At 38.2% G+C, this 17,144-nt stretch overlaps 1 protein-coding gene across 7 annotated transcripts in view; it reads left to right on the top strand.

The window, feature by feature from the left end:
- The window catches only part of NARS2 (asparaginyl-tRNA synthetase 2, mitochondrial), a 135,069-nt gene that overhangs the window by 1,285 nt on the left and 116,640 nt on the right, over positions 1-17,144 (top strand). For 3 of the 7 annotated variants that reach the window (XM_045483848.1, XM_045483844.1, XM_045483843.1), the window contains exons 2-5: positions 2,781-2,890; positions 3,888-4,008; positions 6,406-6,546; positions 13,170-13,250. In XM_045483848.1, coding sequence (XP_045339804.1) covers positions 2,781-2,890; positions 3,888-4,008; positions 6,406-6,546; positions 13,170-13,250 — 453 coding nt within the window. Of the gene's footprint in view, positions 1-2,779; positions 2,891-3,887; positions 4,009-6,405; positions 6,547-13,169; positions 13,251-17,144 lie in introns of those variants that run through there. The other 4 variants (XM_045483847.1, XM_045483845.1, XM_045483850.1 and 1 more) reach the window with 3 other exon arrangements.

Raw genomic sequence — 17,144 nt, forward strand, 5'->3', positions numbered from 1 at the left:
GCTATTATTTCTCTTGCTAATATTTGCAACAGCTCTACAGAGAAGATTTTCCTTTAAGGGAGTAGACCAAGCAAGGTGGTTTGACTCTTTTCGGTTGCTGAAACACTGCTGCAGTTATTTTTGTTGTCCTCGAATTCTTTGATTTTTAGCAGTATGACTCCTCTGCATTTTGGGGGGTTTCATGTTTTTTCCATGATCCAAATCAAGCCCTTTTCTTGTATTCATCTATTTTTTTTTAATTTTTTTTAACGTTTATTTATTTTTGAGACAGAGAGAGACAGAGCATGAACGGGGGAGGGGCAGAGAGAGAGGGAGACACAGAATCGGAAACAGGCTCCAGGCTCTGAGCCATCAGCCCAGAGCCCGACGCGGGGCTCAAACTCACGGACCGTGAGATCATGACCTGAGCTGAAGTCGGACGCTTAACCGACTGAGCCACCCAGGCACCCCTGTATTCATCTATTAATTTGACATACATACATTGATGATCCCTTCTAAGTGGTAGTCAAGAAAGGATGCAAAGATAAAAAGAACAAAAGCTACTGCCTAGATCAGAGGCTTTCATTTTAGTGCTGTGTGGTCTAAGATAGTAGCTACCTGTCATTTGTGGCACTGAGCTCTTAAAATGTGGCTAGTCCACATTGAAGAGTAACTATAAATTTAAAATACACACTAATTTTGGAGAACAAAAGAATACAAAATATCTCAATATATATATTGATTACACGTTGACAATGTTGGCAGAATGGGTTAGAATATTAAAATTAAGTGTACCTGTCTACTTTTAGTGTGACCACTAAAACAAGCAAAATTACATATATGGCTCACATTATATGTTTGTGGGACAGCCTTGGTCTAATGGCTAAGACAAGTAATTGGGGCAACATGATAAGTATTAGTGGAATAAGGAACTTTGAGAAAACAGGGACATCCTTAACTATGTGAGGTCAAGGAAGACTTCTTGTGTTAAGTGACATTTCACTTGAGTCCTGAAGGATATGTTCCTCCGGGAGAGGAACTGGGGATGGGGTGGAGATCACATTCCAGAAAAGCTTGATAACATGAACTTTGAACTGAGAATTGTATTTGAATTCTATCTCTACTCCTTGGGAACTGTGATTTTAATTATTTAGAGAGGTTGTCCTAACTTACTTAATATGTTCTTCATTTCTAAAATGAGAATATTCACTTCATTAAGTTCTTGTAAGGATTAAGTGTAAAATATTTATAAAGAGCTTAGAGCAGAAGCACATTAAACACTGCTCCACAAATGTTAACTTTTACTAACAAGTGGAAAGCAAGACAGTGGTGCTTTAGGAATTACTATTGATTAAACATAACCAAAGAGCCGCTGCCATCAGGGAAATGTGGGGAGGTGAAACCAGAAAGGGCACACTCGGTTGTGAAAGGCCTTGTATAGGAGACAGGCAATTTACACTTTTTTTCAGTGTAGCCCTAGAAAAAGACCAAGGGCTTTCTGGTAGACCTGGGTCCAAATTCAGGCTCTGTCTACCAGCAGTGTGACCTTTGACAACTTATTTGACTTCTCTGAGCCGAGGTTCTTCACTTGTGAGACAGGTTATAATGATAATCCACAGAGCTGTTGTGAGAAAAAGATGAGATAGTATATGAAGAAGGTAGTAAAACATTTGTCACATAGATTTTTAGTGCATGGTAGATATCCTTTCACTGAAAACCATTAACGGACTATCTACTGTGTCCCTGACAATGGCCTTCAAAGCCACTAAAGCATGGTTCTTAAACCTTCACAATATGATAGACATATGAATAAGTAATGGGAGAGCTTTAATAGCGTTGTCAGTAGGGTGTGGTGGGAACACAAAGCAAGGGTCAATGCGGTTTTTCTAAATAGAATCCTCTTGCTTTTCCCAAGCATGTCTGATAATCAAACACAATCAGTTGTTCACAGTTTTTCAGTGTCTGCTAGAAGAATATTGTCTCTTCTGTGCTAGTTAAAGTTAAGTTGGATGTGATCTGTGAGAGCTGTTTTTAGTGTTACTGGTTTTAGTGTTACTACTAGAAGACCTCATTTGTACTCACTTACCTGTCATTTAAATTCACAGTGTCTTTGAAAGCTTATGTACTAAATATATGTCACAGTGAAAAGCTTTTTGAGAAGTCTGTGTGATATTTTGTAAAAGGAAAAATCCAATGAAGATGTTTCTGTTCTGTAACTACATAATTTCCCTCCTGGGAGTTTAATATAAAAGGAGACAGGGACCCAAATAATGTGCCCTATTATTATTACCTGGAATGAATACCTGGAATAGTCAATATTGGGGAAATTGATTATATGAATTAGGCTCATCGGCCTAATGGAACGTTAGGCATGTATTCAGAATGATGAGGTTTTTTTGTTTTTTTGTTTTTTAAATTAAGTTTATTTATTTATTTTGAGAGAGAGATAGAATAAGCAGGGGAGGGCAGGGAGAGAGAGTGTGGAGCCTGGTGTGGGACTTGAACTCACGAACTGTGATATCATGACCTGAGCCAAAACCAACCTGAACGCTCAACCAACTGAGCCACCCAGGTGCCCCTGAGAATGATGAGTTTTATATTAACAAAACAAAAAGGTGGAATGCCAAAGCTGTATCTCCCTGAGATAAGAATCCTATTGAATTATATATGCTAAAAGCAATTGATTTGTTAAGGCAGGACTGAGGACTTTTTTTTCCATTTAGTCTTGTGTGTGCATGTGTAATGAAAACGTAAAATATTTACATGTTTTAAACTCACATTTAGAAATTTTTCTTCATTAGGGATGGATTCGTTCAGTCCGATCCCAGAAGGAAGTGTTGTTCCTGCATATAAATGACGGATCATCTTTGGAAAGCCTTCAAGTTGTAGCTGATTCAAGCTTTGACAGTAGGTGAGTTTTTTTTTTTTAACAAAAGAATCTTTTTTTCATCTCCTTTGCTCCCCTTTTCCCTAATCCAATGTTCACATATTTTTTTAATGTTTATTTTTGAGACAGAGAGGGAGACAATGGGTCTGAAGTGGGCTCTACACTGACAGCAGCAAGCCTGATGTGGGGCTTGAACTCACGAACCATGAGATCATGACCTGAGCCAAAGTTGGATGCTCAACCAACTGAGTCCCTTAGGCACCCCAGAGTGATCTTTCTAAACAAACCTGCTTTTCAAAGCTTTAAGGCTAAGTCCAAATACTTGGAATCAAGATCCTTCAAGCTCAGGCCTTTCTTTTTTATTTATTTTTTATTTTTTATTTTTTTTAATTTTTTTCAACGTTTATTTATTTTTGGGACAGAGAGAGACAGAGCATGAACGGGGGAGGGGCAGAGAGAGAGGGAGACACAGAATCGGAAACAGGCTCCAGGCTCTGAGCCATCAGCCCAGAGCCCGACGCGGGGCTCGAACTCACAGACCGCGAGATCCTGACCTGGCTGAAGTCGGACGCTTAACCGACTGCGCCACCCAGGCACCCCTCTTTTTTATTTTTTTTAAAGCTTGTGTTTTTATTTTGAGAGAGAGAAAGACAGTGCAAGTGGGGGAGGGACAGAGAAAGGGAGAGAGAGAGAATCCCAAGCAGGCTTTGTGGTATTAGCATGGAGCCCGACGCTGGGCTCAATCCCACAAGCGAGAACATGACCTAAGCTGAAATCAAGAGTCAGATGCTGAACTAACTGACTGAGCCACCCAGGCTCTCCCAGACCTTTCTTTTTTTAACATTTTCACATAATAATGTTCCCTACTTATCCTTTGCTTCAGTCTCTCTTAATTATTTGCTGCCCATTTAAGGGTGAAACCTCTATCATTAAATACTGTAATGTTCTGATAGCAAGTTTTGTGTTAAAATGAACGTTCTGTATAATGATATCTTGTTTATGCTGTTTTTTGTTACTATAGAGAACTGGCTTTTGGGAGTTCTGTGGAAGTTCAAGGGCAGCTGGTGAAAAGTCCATCCAAAAAGCAGAATGTGGAACTGAAGGCAGAAAAAATTGAAATTGTTGGAAATTGTGATGCCAAGGTATGCTTCGTGATACTTCTATGGAGACTATTTAGGCTTAATTTAAAACAGCAATCTGAGGGGCGCCTGGGTGGCGCAGTCGGTTAGGCGTCCGGCTTCAGCCAGGTCACGATCTCGCGGTCCGTGAGTTCGAGCCCCGCGTCGGGCTCTGGGCTGATGGCTCAGAGCCTGGAGCCTGTTTCCGATTCTGTGTCTCCCTCTCTCTCTGCCCCTCCCCCGTTCATGCTCTGTCTCTCTCTGTCCCAAAAATAAATAAACGTTGAAAAAAAAAAAAAAATTTAAAACAGCAATCTGTTTTAAGTGTGATTATTGGGAAGGTGGCACTTAGAACATGTTTCAGTTGTGACTTCCCAGATAATTGAAACAGGCTATGGAGCTTGAGGAATGTAGAGAACATAGCAAACAGTATGTAAATGGCTGAATTTTATGACTGAAAGCAAAGTATTAATCTATACATCTCTTTGGACACCTGTCATAATTGAAACTTGCCACTTTTAGAAGCATGCCCAGTTAACTTCAGTGCTGGGGAGAACGTGTTCTAAGGAAAGCCCTGCCTAGAAATGACTTTTACAGGATCTAGAACTGTGTTGTCCCAATATAGTAGCCACTAGCTACCTGTAGTTGTTTAGTATTAATTAATTTAATATTAAATCAAGTAATAAAATCAGTTCCTCAGTGACATTAGATACATTTCACATGCAGCTGCTGGCTACCATATTGGATAGTGTGGGTACGGAACTTATCACAGAAAATTCTATCGGACAGTACTTACCATGCTTGGGCTGAAGAAAGATAAGAAATCCTGCATTAAGATATGTTTGCTCAGCCCAAGCATGGTAAGTACAGTCCCAACAGAATTTTTTCTGTTTTTGCAAGACTCCTTGTTAGTAGCTTTTATTCATCACCTGATAAAGAGGTTAGAGAGAATAAAATTATAGGTTGGCAATCCATCTTCTGAAATTGGAGAAAATGAGGCCCAGGCAGGAGACATGGCTTGCCCAAGGTTATATTGCTGACTCGTGCCACAGCTGGAATTTGTGTACTAGCCATTTGACTCCTCTGTAGTTTTGCTATACTTGTCTTCCAAGTATTTGATGAACAAAACACAAGGAAATATAGGGAAATTGCATCATTTTAATTTGTTTTTATTTTTTTTGGATAATTGGAGGAAAATAAATATAAGGAAATAAGAAAATGGGCACCTTTTTGAAAAATGTCCTTCTGAATAGTTTTCCAAGAAATTCTAATAATACTAATAAATACTAATTGACATGTAAAATCAGGAATCAGGTTTTAAGGTTTCTGAAAAGTAGACTGTGAAAAATAATTTGGAATTCAGAGAGGAATGGAGATGGTAACCATTTTTGTTTTTGCTTTTTTTAGAGGGGTGTATGATTATTAAAATGCGTCATGTGTGTTACTCTTTTTAAGCCGTTCTCTCTTGGCTTCTGTGGTTGTCACTCACCTTCTCTTCCTCTTAATTGCAGTGTCATTTTGTAAGTATTCAGACATTAGGGAATTCTGGTCCCTAGGCAGTCCCCAGACACCTATTAATGTGGTCATATTTTGACTTCAGTAGGTATGGTGCTTAATTCTATTATGAAATAAATCAGCATGTGCACTAAAAGAAATAGATAAGACTATACGTAATAAGCTACCAGTTTGACTTTTTTATTTAAAATAGTTTCTCTGCTATCTTTTTTATTGAAACTTTGGTTTTGTTCTTTAGAACAACTTTAGAACAATTTGTTTTTATCTTCTAAATCTTGTAACATGAATGTTCACAGGGTGGAATATTTCTACATAGAGTCATAATTTGAAATTTTTGAAATATACACTACTCTGCTAGTGACAGAAGGCTGTTGACCCTCCCTTATGTTCTTAGACTTGTTGATAAACAGTGAAAAACAGTGCCAATTGATTATAAATGATGGTGGGCTTTCAAGATGTTTGGGTGATTTTAAAATTGAATACCAGCTGTGTGTACACAGCTGTAGAAAACAATCTTTAATATCTACAATATTCTGAACTTCTATGTGCCAAACAGTGGACTGTTTTTGCATAATTATATCCTAATCTCTCTATTTGTAAGTGGTGACTGATATAAGCTAATGGATAGAAATTTGATAAATAACAGATTAGACTCAGCAATACTAATTTTGCCCAAGGTTCCATGTCTAATAAGTAGTAGAGCTGGATTCAAAACCACATCTCTGATTCCTACCTCACCATTCAATTAACTTGTAGTTAATTGGACCATGTTCACTTATATTAAGAAATAGAGAAAGAAAGCTTTTAATTTTGTTACAAAGCATTACGATTTAACAAATGTTCTGGAAACTGATTTTATAGAACATATGCCTTAGCTTTCAATTTGTTTTTTCCATTTATTGGCAGGCTTTTCCTTTTAAATATAAAGAGAGGCATCCTCTGGAGTATCTGAGACAGTATCCCCACCTCAGGTGCAGGACTAATGCTCTGGGTTCCATACTGAGGATTCGCAGTGAAGCCACAGCTGCTATTCATTCTTTCTTTAAGGTGAGGTGCCTGGTGTGCTTCTAGCTACTCTTTTTCTTTTTTCTTCCTAGCTGTTCTTTCTTGTGGAGAAATTGAATGATTGTAACCCTGGAGTGTTATCCTGAAAGTTTTGTTAGTTACAATGTTTATTCCAAGCACCCTTTACTTGTGTGGTACTTTTTTTCTTTGATTTAAAAATTTCTCTTTATCACTGGTTTTAAGCAGTTAGATTATGACGTGCCAGACGCAGTTTTCTTTGTTCCTTGTGTTTAGACCTTGTTGAATTTCTTGGATCTATGGGTTTTAATTTTCATTAAGTTTTCCATCCATTATTTCTTCAAATATTTTTTATGTTACTTCCTGCCTTTGGAGACTTCTGTTGTCCATATATTAGGCCACTTGATACTTCCATAGCTCAGTGACGTTCTTTTCTTTTTTTTTAAATTTCTTTTTCCCTGTGTGTTTTTTTTTTTGGAAGGTAGTGTCTGCCCTTCTAGCTTCCTGATCTTTCCTTTTACAATGACTAATTTGTTGTTACTCCAATCCAGTGCATTTTTCATCTCACATTGTAGGTTTCATATCTCTATGTTTGATTTGGGCCTTTTGGAAAAAATACATTGCATGTCTCTTTAACTTTTAAAATATATGCAGGGCAGGGGCGCCTGGGTGGCTCAGTCGGTTGAGTGTCCGACTTCGGCTCAGGTCATGATCTCACAGTGTGGGTTCGAGCCCTGTGTCGGGCTCTGTGCTGATAGCTCAGAGCCGGGACCCTGCTTTGGATTCTGTGTCTCCCTCTCTCTCCGCTCCTCCCCCACTCATGCTCTGTCTCTTTGTCTCTCAAAAATAAACATAAAAAAAAAATTAAAAAAAAAATATACAGGGCAGTTTTATGCATTTTTTAAACATACATTAATTTTTATTTTACATTTACTTTCTTCTTTTAATTTATTTTTTATTTTTGAGACAGAGAGAGAGAGAGAGAGGGCACGGGCAGGGGAGAGGGGCAGAGGGAGAGAGAAAGAGAATCTTAAGCAGGCTCCACACTCAGCACCGAGCCCGACACAGGGCTCTATCCCATGATCCTGGGATCATGACCTGAGCTGAAGTCAAGAATCAGATGCTCAACTGAATGAGCCACCTAGGTGCCCCCACAATACGGTTTTAATTAAAAATATTTGGGGCGCCTGGGTGGCGCAGTCGGTTAAGCGTCCGACTTCAGCCAGGTCACGATCTCGCGGTCCGGGAGTTCGAGCCCCGCGTCAGGCTCTGGGCTGATGGCTCAGAGCCTGGAGCCTGTTTCCGATTCTGTGTCTCCCTCTCTCTCTGCCCCTCCCCCGTTCATGCTCTGTCTCTCTCTGTCCCAAAAATAAATAAACGTTGAAAAAAAAAAAAAATTTATGTTTTTAGTAGCTATTTGATATCTATTTTATGGCCTAATTCTAACATGTCTGTCAGTTATGAGTCAGCTTTGATTGATTCATTAGTCTCTTCATTACAGTTTATGATTTCTTGCCTCTTGGCATACCTGCTAATCTTTGGTTAGATGCCAGACATTGTGAATTTTACCATGTTGGATATTTATAAAGCTTCTTAAATTTTGTTCTGGTGTGTGGTTAAGCTACTTGAAAACTGTTTGATCCTATTGGGTCTTTTATGATTTGGTAAATGGGTCTGGAACACTGCTCAGTCTAGGGCTAATTAACCAGCCACATGTGAGCACCAGGCACTGTTTCCTCTAATCTTTCTGGATGGTTCTTTCCTTGGCCTTTGACAGTTTCCCCACATGGATGTGTCCGTCATCCCTCTACCTGACACTCTAGAGTGACCCTCTGTACATCCTTGGAGTTCTCTGTGCTGCTCTCACCTCTCTGATACTCTGTCCTATGAATTCTAGCCACTTTTGTCCCTTCACACTCTCAGCTCTGTTTCCTCAACTCAAGAGGTCTCCTGGGCTCCACTTTATTTCTCCCCCTCTTCCTGCTATGGCCTGGATAATCTCAAGGTGGTAAGCAGGGCTACTGATAGGATTTGCTAAGTTTGTTTCGTGTCTCAGGGATCACTGTCTTTTGTTGTCTGAATCCATCATCTTAAAAACCAGCCTTTCATGTAGTTTGTTTGTGGGGGCTTTATTTTTGTTTTTGGTGGGTTTTTTTGGTTGTTTCAAGGGGGAGGGTAAATTTGGTCCCTGTTTCTCCATCTTGGTCATAGGCATATTTTATACATAGTAAGCACTGATTTGAAACTTATTGGTATTTTTTTCTTTATATATATATTTTTAATGTTTTTATTTATTTTTGAGAGAGAGACAGACTGAGCGCAAGCAGGGGGGGTACAGAGAGAGAGAGGGAGACACCAAATCTGAAGCAGGCTTCAGGCTCTGAGCTGTTAGTACAGAACCCGACGTGGGACTCGAACTCATAAAGCCCAAGATCATGACCTGAGCCGACATCGGACGCTTAACTGACCGAGCCACCCAGGCGCCCTAAGTTATTGGTATTAATCAAGTAGATTGATGTACAACTAAAGGTATTTTGTCGTTTTTAGCTTTGCTTGTCAGCCATTTCCCCCTACCCAGGAAAGCCACAGTGGAATATAGTTGGTAAGTTGATGAGGTGAAGGGTTCCTCCCCACATGTGGATGAGAGGACCCCAAAGGCAAGGAATGGCCTGGCACATGAGGTTCAGTGTTATTCTGAGTGGTTCTGGAGCTCTTCCTATGCCAGTTCTCCAGGTCCACTTCATCTGCAGAGATTGTCTAACATCATACCCCTTCTTTGGACTGCATCCAAATTCATGCAGGGCCAGCCCAACCGTAGTTTACCATGAGAGTTCTTGCTCTTTGAAAAGTTCCTTTAGAGCAAATTTCTGGTGAAACAGCTAAAGAGCATCATGGCTTTAAAGCATATAGTTTTGGGGCGCCTGGGTGGTGCAGTCGGTTAAGCGTCCGACTTCAGCCAGGTCACGATCTCGCGGTCCGTGAGTTCGAGCCCCGCGTCGGGCTCTGGGCTGATGGCTCAGAGCCTGGAGCCTGTTTCCGATTCTGTGTCTCCCTCTCTCTCTGCCCCTCCCCTGTTCATGCTCTGTCTCTCTCTGTCCCAAAAATAAATAAACGTTGAAAGCATATAGTTTTGAATAAACAAAAATAATCACATTATACTATATCATCCCATTATAGTTTGAAAGGGTGCATTTCCATATGCTCCATAAACTTTCAGTGCAACTTCCATATGGCTTTTTAGTAGTGCTTGAACCACACAAACAAAATTTGTTCAGATCTAAAAATGTTTTTTTCCCCCATATGGCTTTAAACTGTGGATAAAGCCACCCTGCTTCAATACTGAAGGTTTTATAGATTTCTAGCCACTAGGTGGTGGTATTGGCAGTCCACTGACTTGTGAGCTTTACCTACTTTCTGTATATACTTCCTACTTGAGGCTTCTATAAATATGTAAACAACTTAAAAATAAACTGGGAAATTTTGAAATAAAAAAAACAAAGTAACATTTGAAATAAAAAAAACAAAGTAAATAATGAATTTTAGCACTATTCGTTATAGTTATAAAGGTAGGTAATTTTGAGTGTTATAAATTCACTTTTTAATTATGAAGCCTTGGAAAATATAATTCTGATAATTCTATAATGTTACCCACTTGTATGTGGAACAGTTGGGATTGGATTGAAATCACAGAGTACTAAGGCACATTAAATAATACTTATATGTTATTTAGTACTTTGGACTATAATTCACTACTTTAGGCATCCTAAAAGATGTTGAGACTTAAAACTCTATGTTTTAGTTTCTAAGTAAAAATTTCATAACTTAAAGTATCTTAACTTAAAAGGGACTATTTTAGTTTCTGTTTTTTCCTAATATTTTTAGATTAGAAAGTTAATTTTTTTAAGTTTATTTATTTGAGAACACACGTGCATGGGAGGGAGAGAGAGAGAATCCCAAGCAGGCTCCATGCTGTCAGTGCAGAGCTGGATGCAGGGCTTGAACTCACCAACCACGAGATCATGACCTGAGCTGAAACCAAGAGTCAGGAGCTTAACTGACTGAACCACCCAGGCACCCTAGAAATTCAGTTGTTTGTTCAAGTGATCAAACGTGTTTTGTGTATGACTTGGTTTGTGCATAAAATTGACACATTTGCTGTGCACCAAAACTTGGGTATGGAGAAACCTCAAGGAACCATTTATTTAGAAGAGCTAAGTTTCTCAAATAACAGGATTATCTCTTTAGGTACTATCTTTTTTTTCCAATTTCCAGTGGAGGTTATCCTTAAGTGTGTTACATACTTCCTTGCTTCCTAAATTGAGCCATTAAAGAGTTTGTCCTTTCTTGATGAGTCAAGGTTCTTCCTTTGAGTATCAGATTTTTCCCTCCTCTAGACGGATATGCCTTAAAAGCCTGCCAGAGTGTATTCTTTGCCCCTCTGTTGAATGACCCCAGACTACTGTGTCTTCGAGTTCTTGTGACTGCTTTTTATAGAAGTTTTTTTTTTTGTCTTCTTGCTGTCATTTTTGGTTGCCAGTGGCTGACAGTTTTTGTCATTTTTTGTTGTTGATTGTAATTAAATAATGACACTTTGTGTGAATGTGAAAGATAAATACAGTCTGTGAGTGTTTGATATGCAAGGGCCTTAGTATGTGAATTTTGTAATTTTTAGATACTCAGTGCCATATAAAATATCTGGTTCTAGAATGTGTATCTATCAAAAATATTTAGATATTTAGAGGTGGTGTGTGGAATCAGAAAAATTGGGTAAGTGCGTGCTTTTATTTTTGGCCCCTTCTCTGGCCTTCCTATCTCTAGTTAGGAACCCCCTTGTGCAGGATGGGATAAATACTTGACAACTCTTACCCTGGTGGAGGCAGACAGTACTCCTCTGACTCCTTATTATTTTTCTTCCTTTTCATTTTTCAACTTCCCTATCTACTTTCTCTGTTTTGGATTTTGTTCTCAGTGCTTTGTTATTTTTCCTTTGGCCTCTCTTCATAGCTTTTGGTGGTAATGTTATACACTTTGATATAAGCCTTCTAGCAGTATTAGACTTAAAAAGCTGGTGACACCTTTTGAAAGGTTTAGTGTTAATTGAGTATTAAGAATAATTCCCACAACTTGAGTGATTAAAAAAAAAAAAACCCATATGGTTATTTTCATAAGATTTGCAGTTTTGTTTCTTGTGGCAATTGACCAGTTCTAACTTTGGCAATTACATTTAGCCGTTAAATTTTCTCCTCCCTCCCCCCTCCCTCTCACCACCCTCGTTTCCTTTGGATTTTTCACTTCCTTTCTTTGTTTACTGCACTCCTGCTCATAGTGGCCTCCATTCGTGTGGAATAAATGATTCATGTCCATAATTCTTCGTTCCTAGGAGATAGAAATTTTATGCAGTAATGTTATTGATTATATTTCATTCATTGTCTATAATGTGCTTTGTGTGGCACCTCTAGGCACATGGCTCCCAGTTTAAGTACCTATTTGAATATTTTCTGAGACTCCTAATTTATAGTGTGAATATTTATTTAATCATTCTACATCCTAAGACAAGTTAACTGGGCACTTTGTATCATAGCAAGGATACTTGAATTCAACCTTGTTTAGAAAGGAAGGGGCAAATTTGGGAGGCCCCTAGTGTGATGCGCTAGAGACATTTTACATTACACCAGTGATACACAGAATTTGGCAGAGATTAAATGTGTATGTATGAATTTATTGTATTGATTTCAAGACCCAAATTTTTGTGTGAAACACGTACTATTCTGCCTCTGCAGCATATGTTCACTTGTGCTACCTCCACGCCCACCTGCAACATTTACACGGAATGTAACCTTTTGCCTACATCCATAGTCAAAATGAAAGAAGCATAACCTTGAAGTTGCTGGGTTATTTCAATCCAACTAGCAAACAGCTTTTGTGGTTCACTAATGGAAATAGTTCAGACGTTGGAGCGGAAGAATTGCAATTGGCGCCTCAGTAATGGATGGATTTGCTGCTCAGAATCTTTGAGGGAAAGGAAGTGCAATGCCTGTGCCATGTGCAGTGTGCTGTGCCATCAATTTAATGACAGACTTCCTAAAAATCGTTTCTGCCTTTTTTGCTATGTATTTCTCCAGTCCCTATTTGCCAACTTTAATTTTTCTCCTTTTTGGTGGTTTGTGACAATTAGAGGTCTCATTCCAAAATAGCTGCACTTCATATTGATCATTTGTAGTCCCTTAGCAATACAGGCAGCATTATTATGCATTAGCCTTAAGTGTGTGTGTGTATGTTAAATCACTACTAGTGTGCTAGAGAAGTGGGAAGAAAAAACAGCACCAGAGAGACCCTGCAGGCCTAGGTTCCACTCCTGGCTCTCTCTGCCACTGACTAGATATGTGAATTTTTCATTAAATCTCTCTGGGCCTCAGTTTCTGATGCTGTTTTGAAGTGATACTGGATTAGGTAATGTCTAAGTCAGTTTTTGATTTAAAATTCTTTGTGCTGCTGTGTACAGTGGAACCCTCAGCTTGATATCTCAATAGTTACATTTGGGGGGTTAGGGATTTGATATGGCAATCTCTTAGTGCTCTTTTAATAGTATAATAGAGTTGTTTCATGTACACACGTACTGAAAAAAAGTGGGTTTTCTTTTTTTCCAGGACAGTGGCTTTGTCCATATTCATACTCCAATAATCACATCCAATGACTGTGAAGGGGCTGGAGAACTGTTCCAAGTGGAAGTAAGTTGTGCTTCTCATCTTGAAGGATAGGTTGCTCTTCAATATTGTTCTTTTGAGGGTTTGCTTTAAATTTAATAAGAGTTGTATGGATAGACCATGACTAGAACCTGAAATGTTGTCAGTAGTAATCCTTAAAAAACATACATAGAAAATTCAAACCTCTCTGATTTCCTGTCCTGCTGGCTATCTTACTTGCATTGTGACTCAAAGGAATGGGTCTTTAATTTAGTACTTCATTTGCTTTCCTTCTACAACTGTGAATTGGTGAACTAGAAAACCCTGAAGAGATTAATAAAGATTTTAAGATCCCTTTTGTGCATGTTAAGCCCTAGTTAATATTTTTGGATATGAGTCATATTTTAAAAGATAAAATAAGAAAGTATACATGTGGATATTTTCTTCTCCAAAGTCTTTTAAAAACATGTTTTCATAAGAAATGTATACCTCGTGTATACTTCATGAAGCCTCTGATTTTTTTTTATTATCTTTTAGAGTTTATTCATTTATTTTGAGTGATAGAGAAAGCACGAATCGGGGGAGGAAGGGGCAGAAAGGGGGAATCCCAAACAGGCTCTGCACTGTCAGCACAGAGCCAGACGCAGGACTCAAACCCACGAAGTGGGAGATCATGACCTGAGCCGAAGTTGGACGCTTAACTAATAACTAAGCCACCCAGGTACCCCATGAATGCTCCAATTTTAATTCTTTGTTCAGCAGTAATTTTTTGAGCTCCTGGTATATGCCAGGCATTGTCAGCTTGCCCTTGTTGCACATTATTTGAAAGTTACCAGGTTTTTTTTGTTTTTTTTTTTTACTTGTATGCAGTTGAAAGTCATTCATTTACCAATTTCACAGCCTGTTTAAAATCATTGGCCAGTAATACAATAATACACAAAGAGAAATTATGTTGATAAGTGGTGCTTTTTGTATTTCTTTCATTTATTCAGTGATTTCTTTATCTCTAAGAAGTCAGAATTCTTATTTATACATCTGGGTGATTCCATTAAATGGCAAGACCTGTATATAATTGTTCTGCTCTAGTTCTGAACATCCTGACTCTTGATAATGGTGCTCTCTCTTATTATTGAACAAAGTATTCACTGGGAGAAGTTGTCCTGATGTGTTGAAGGCATTATTCAAAATGATAATCAAATGCTGTCTATATTCATACATAGTTTGAAGAAATCTTGATAGTTTTTGCAAAAACACAAAATAAAAATTCTTCATTGAACATTTAAACTGGTAGTGTTAGCATCTATAAATATGAGTTCAAAAAAGGTAGCAAATGATAAAAGAACAATACCTACATTATGAAAAACATTCTCTTTAAGCATTTATGTTGTGTATTTTCTCCGCACCTTAATAGTCTTCTAAATACTGAAGTGAAGAAGAGTTACCCACCTTAACTACATGTCATAGTCCCTTATTCTAAGCAACCGAATATTAAAAACCAAATGACAGGGAAAGAAAGGTATAATTTAAAGGAGTTTTTACAAATAAGAAGGTAATTATTAAAGAGACCCAAATTAAACAAGTAAAAAAAAAATCTGTAATAAACTGAAATAATGATACATTTGAAGATAACTGCTTTGCTACCAGGGAAATCCCATAAGCAAGTGTGAATGATTACAGTCTGTGTGTTTTGGCTTTTAAACAATATAAGGCAAGCTACCAGATAAGTATAAATACAGGAGAAGGGAAAGATAGATATTTCTGAAGCTAAACAAATGAGAAGTGTTCAGTGTTTGTGTCATTTCAGGGCCAGGCTAAAGAATTTCATATAGTGGCATTAGTCTTGCCTATACAGGATACCAGAAAGAAATGCTCTGAAATTTTGTAGGCTCCTGCAGTCAGGCTTTAGATCAGGTTTCAGCAATTGGTGGCTTCTCTGCTATGACCTGCTGTCTTTGTTGCTTTTAGAAGTTTGGTGTTTAAGACTTGTCTTCTGCCCCTGCTGCCCCTCTGTCCTTTGAAAGCAGTGCTCCTTCTTATTCCCGCCTCACACACCTCTGTTCAGTACTAATTCCAAGGGTCATTGTGTTAATTTCCTCCGACTGCATGTAAAGGCACTGGGGTTTGAATCTTGGCACCCCACTGTTAGGAGGAAGTAGAGTTGCATATTTAAATTCTTCCTTCTCTTTATAGTGCTCTTTTTTACTGTGACAACAATGAAGTGTTAGTAACTATTTAAAGTTAAGGATGCCTAGTCCACACCCAAGTTTGAGGACAATAGTAAATGGCCACCTTGAAATGCACTATAGGAACGCATGCTTCTCTAATACACTCTTGAGAAGTGATAGCATGTCCCAGCATTTTAGTTCCTTTTTCTTCACTTCTGTTTCCTGCTTGAAGACTTTGGATATTTGTTAAGGTTTTGGTACTACTGAACACATATGGAGGAAGTTGCATTCAAAGGCATGTGTATGTTATTCACCAGACATTTGTACCACCTGTGTTCAAGATGCTAGCTTGTCCCTGAGAAGGTAAAAGAGATTAAAGCCAAGAATTAGAGATTATGACAAAAATTAGCTGTTCATTCTCTTAAGATGAAACTGCTTTGTGTATGTATTTGAGGTTACAGTGTTACCAATTACAAGTGGCATGGAATCTAGAGGAAAATTAGGCCCATGAGGATTGACTTGGTCAGGAAAATCTTCAAAATGAATTTGTGACTTGAGTGTAACCTAGGGAGAATATTCCTCATAGGGGAACACTGTGAGCAGAGTCAAGTAATTGAGTGTGGGGTTTTCCTTGGACTCTGGGTGGACAAATTAGAAGGTTCATATTGGTAAATGATAGAAAATAAACTTGGATAGCTATAGGAATGAAAAGATGGAGCAGATTTTTAAAAGAACTTTATTGAGATATAGTCTACATACCATAAAATTTGCCCACTTAAAACATACAGTTCCATGGTTTTTAGTATATTCACCAGATTGTGCAGCCATCAGTTACTACAATCTAATTTTAGGCCTTTTCATCACCCCAAAGTGAAACCTGGTACCCATTAGCAGTCCCTTCGCATTCCCACCCCCAGCTTTAGGGAACGACTAAACTGCTCTCTATAGATTTGTCTTTTGGGGAACATTTCATATAAATGGAATCATATAACATTTCTGGCTTTTTTTCACTTAGCACGAAGTTTTTGAAGTTCATTCATGCTGTAGCATTTATCGGTACTTCATTCCCTTTCACATTCAACTAGTATACTGTTGTGTAGATGTACAACATTATGTTTATCCATTTGGCAGTTGTTTGGTATTTGGGTTGTTTCTACCTTCTGGCTGTTATGAATAATGCTACTATGAACATTTGTGAAAACATTTCGATGAACATATGATTTCATGTCTCTCGGGTGGAATTGCTGAGTCATATGGTAACCCTGTGTTTAATATTTTGAGAAGCTGCCAAACCATTTTCCAAAGTGACTGCACCATCGTACGTTACGACCCACAATGCATGGGGTTCCAGTTTCTCCACATCTTTGCCAACCCTTATTATTGCCCTTCTGTTTTTATTTTTTTGTTTCTTAAACATAGCCATACCCAGAGGGTATGAAGTTGTATTTCATTGTTTGCTTTTTGCTTTTGACTATTTGCAATTTATATGTAAATGTGTAATTCACATTTAAGTTTTTAAAATTACAATTCTGTTATGTCAAAGCGTGATAGATAAATGGTCACACATTGTGAAATTAAATTAGGCTGAGAAAATCTAAAAGTAATACTTCATATAATAGGAATATTATTCAAGCCTAGAAATTACACATTTAGATACTTTTTAAAGCTAAGAATGAACTGAAAGTGTAAGCCTATTAAATGAAACCCAAGAAGATGTGTAATTTCATAGCTGAATCTCATACTGTGGGGAGTCTCATACTAAGATTTTCATGCT

This window comes from Leopardus geoffroyi, chromosome D1 (assembly GCF_018350155.1).
Source record: "Leopardus geoffroyi isolate Oge1 chromosome D1, O.geoffroyi_Oge1_pat1.0, whole genome shotgun sequence".
Classification (NCBI taxonomy): Eukaryota; Metazoa; Chordata; class Mammalia; order Carnivora; family Felidae; genus Leopardus; species Leopardus geoffroyi.